The 3,169-nt window shown below is 37.6% G+C and overlaps 1 protein-coding gene across 2 annotated transcripts in view; it reads right to left on the reverse strand.

Moving 5' to 3' along the window:
- The window catches only part of LOC106473310, a 35,815-nt gene that overhangs the window by 26,755 nt on the left and 5,891 nt on the right, over positions 1 to 3,169 (reverse strand). The window contains exon 1 of one of the 2 annotated variants that reach the window (XM_022402749.1): positions 2,461 to 2,954. The exons of the other annotated variant lie outside the window; for it this stretch is intronic. Within the exon in view, the coding sequence (XP_022258457.1) occupies positions 2,461 to 2,569 (109 nt within the window). The 5' untranslated portion in view covers positions 2,570 to 2,954. Of the gene's footprint in view, positions 1 to 2,460; positions 2,955 to 3,169 lie in introns of those variants that run through there. 2 annotated transcript variants of the gene reach the window in all.

Genomic DNA, 3,169 nt, shown 5'->3' on the forward strand with positions numbered 1-3,169 from the left:
AGCTTTGCGCGAAAATTCAAAACAAACAAACAAACATCTTCTCAATATAAAGTTCTTCATTAAAACTTTCCCTAACTGTCTTTACTTATCTTTAAGTCAATTAAGCCGTCCCTAATTAAGTAGTGTAAGACTAGAGGGAAGGCAGCTAGTCATCACCACCCACCGCCCCCACGGCTGAAAGAGCGAGTATGTTTGGTGGGACGGGGATTCGAACCCGCGACCCTCAGATTGCGAGTCTTGCGCCCTAACTACCTGGCCATGCCGGGCAACCGAGAAGAAGAAAGCCCCTAAATCAAATTTGCATCTTAACTCTGTAAGTCTTCGTCTTTTAGAAAAAAAAGAAGTGATTTTGACTCATTTCTTGCATTTTTCTCAAGTTATAATAGTTATGAAATGCTATTTTAATAATAGTTACGTATTGGTAATAATCAAATAAAATTTCTAGTAAAAAAATAACGTAAAAATGAATTATAACGTTCCATTCTTATACGAGGGAAGTTATCGATAATGGAAGGAATAAATATTGAGAATAATACTTGAATAGAGTTGTTTAAACACTTGTTTAACAACAAGTAAATGCTTGGGATGGTGTATTCTTTCATTGGGGATGTGTCTGTCAGCCAGACTAATTTCGGAGAATTCCACTCCTCATCAGTTTCACATTTGACACTACCACCAATAAAATATCAGACCAAAACCAACCCTTTATAGTAGTGATGTATCGAAAATCGAAATGGTGTTTTTAAGCGTGTTACATTCACCAAAAAGGTACTTATCATTCTATAGGTATTTGAAGAACTTGTAGCATTCCGCCACAATTTAATGGCAGAATAGACTATTCCAAGCATTTACTTGTTGTTAAACAAACGCTTAAACAACTTTATTCAATTATGTACCAGCTGTCCATTGTCGGCTAACAATACGAAGAATTAAATTGTCGCGGAATGTTTTTTCAAATACTTATAGAATGATAGATTTCTTTTTTGTGAGTGTAAAACACTTAAATGCACCAATAAGAATAATATTGTTGTAGAAGAGAAAGAACAAAAACAGAACCATGAATCATTTTTCAATCAGGAAATTTAATGTATCAGAGAAATACGAATTTCACATACAAGTAAATTCTGAGCTTTCTAGCATTGTCAGATTTTTACCTATGTGTGGGCTGAATTTTTTACAGTAGATGTCTGTGACTTGTTGGCGATAAATTTCATCAATCAATGGACAGCACACAATCCACTTGTTTTAAAAATAATATATTCAAAACAAGTCAAACGCATGTACAAGAATTCCTTACCCTATTCGTTATCAAAGTTGTATCTAGAACTTTAAGTCCACACAGGCGGGCTCAACTACTTTAGAACACCCTTTGACAAGACAACTTATTCTCCTCTATTTCTGTTGTTACAATACAAAGCTTTGGTACTTTCACTTTAGAAATCGCTACTATACCCCTTTATGGCCAGACTTATTATCACGCAGTTTAACTTCACTTATACTTTCACTAACTTACTTACTCTCACAAACTTTTTCACCTATATATGAAAATATATATATTGCCTAACTGAGGCCTAGAATTTTCTACAAATTACGAAACGTTATGATGTAACAATACTCACTTAAAGCAAAGAGAGAAAAATTCAGAAGGTTCGAGTAACGTGACGTAAACTCACAACAATTGAGCTACACAACATATGATTCATAAACAGTTAAGTAAGCTAATCTGAGATAAATTATCGCTTCCAAAAATACTAAATTTAACAGTCGTGCTTTATAACTATCTAGATCATAACTCTCATATTAAATTTTAAGTGAGACAGCGGTGTATATCTAACAAGCATTATCTTAATATGTGTGTATAATATTTAAATTGTTCAAAAGTTATCAAGTAGGAAAAAGAAAACGTTTTCATAAAAAGAAAAAAAATACTTGGGCCCAAAGCAAAAAACAATCACAGTAATTGAGATGCTTGTCAAATAATAATAAGTTTCCTTACAGATTGAGTGCTGGTTAGAGTGCTCGACTCGCAATCTGCAGATCACGGATTTGAATCCCCAATAACGAACATGCTTGCACTTTCAGCCATGTGACGGCCAATCCCACTTTTTGTAGATAAAAGAGTAGCTCAAAAGTTGGTAGTGGGTGGTTTTTTTTTTAGTGGTTCCTAGTCGAGACTCCGAACCATGAAGACGTGTCCTACCAAGCTCCGCGCCAAAGTGGATAACTTTTCTACGGGAAGGCAACCCACTCAACACTTGCCTACGGCTTCACCCGTCATTATCCACGGCATTTCTAAGGATTTTTCCCTCAATCGGATAAATGTTTTCCTAAGAAAACACAAACCCGAGGTAGCCATCGACCCGATCAAGACAAGACTTTTAAGAAGGGGAGGAATTTTTATTCAGCCCCTTACTCCCAAAGACGCAGTTTATCTCTGTTCCCCATGGAACTCCAACCCACCAGTTACTTGGAAACCTCCCAGAGCTAATTCACAACTTTTCTCTGTTTTCCTTAGAAACGTCGACCAGTCCATCTCAACCGATGACATACACACAAGCCTGGAGGCCATACCAGACTATACAATTCATGCAGTTTACCGCATCAAATCAAGAATCACAAACTTGCCAACCCAATACGTCAAGATTGTTACTACCTCCAAATTCAGTGCAGAACACTTGCTAACTAATGTTTATTTCTACCCAGACGATGCTACCTACCTTCCACCGTTCTTCCCCTCAAGCCTCCAGGTCACGAATCATACACTAACAAACCCACGACTCATCAAAATCGACAAGTTCCTGTTCTCGCCACCTCACCCGCTCCCGAAACAGAACGTTGTCATCCAACGCTCAAGTCCAGGAGAGAGAAAGAAAACGTCTGCAGTCAACATACAACTCAGCAAAGCTCTCCTTCTTTCTCTTCTTCCTCCCCACGTCTCCTCGCAGCTCTTCCCTCAGCTTGTGAGTTCGTCACTTTGAAAATTATCAGTTAAAACCTTCACTCATGTAAGCGTTTAGTTCGTAAAAGCCTCGCCTACTTATTTCTAATTATGTAGTGGGGGTGAAGAGAAACAGAAGTTTCTGACCGCCCCTGGTTATATTTCATTCCCCTTCGGGAATGTAATATACTTTTAACCTAAATTCCTACCATGCCAATCGGATCGGATCTG

This window comes from Limulus polyphemus, unplaced genomic scaffold (genome assembly GCF_000517525.1).
Source record: "Limulus polyphemus unplaced genomic scaffold, Limulus_polyphemus-2.1.2 Scaffold128, whole genome shotgun sequence".
Classification (NCBI taxonomy): domain Eukaryota; kingdom Metazoa; phylum Arthropoda; class Merostomata; order Xiphosura; family Limulidae; genus Limulus; species Limulus polyphemus.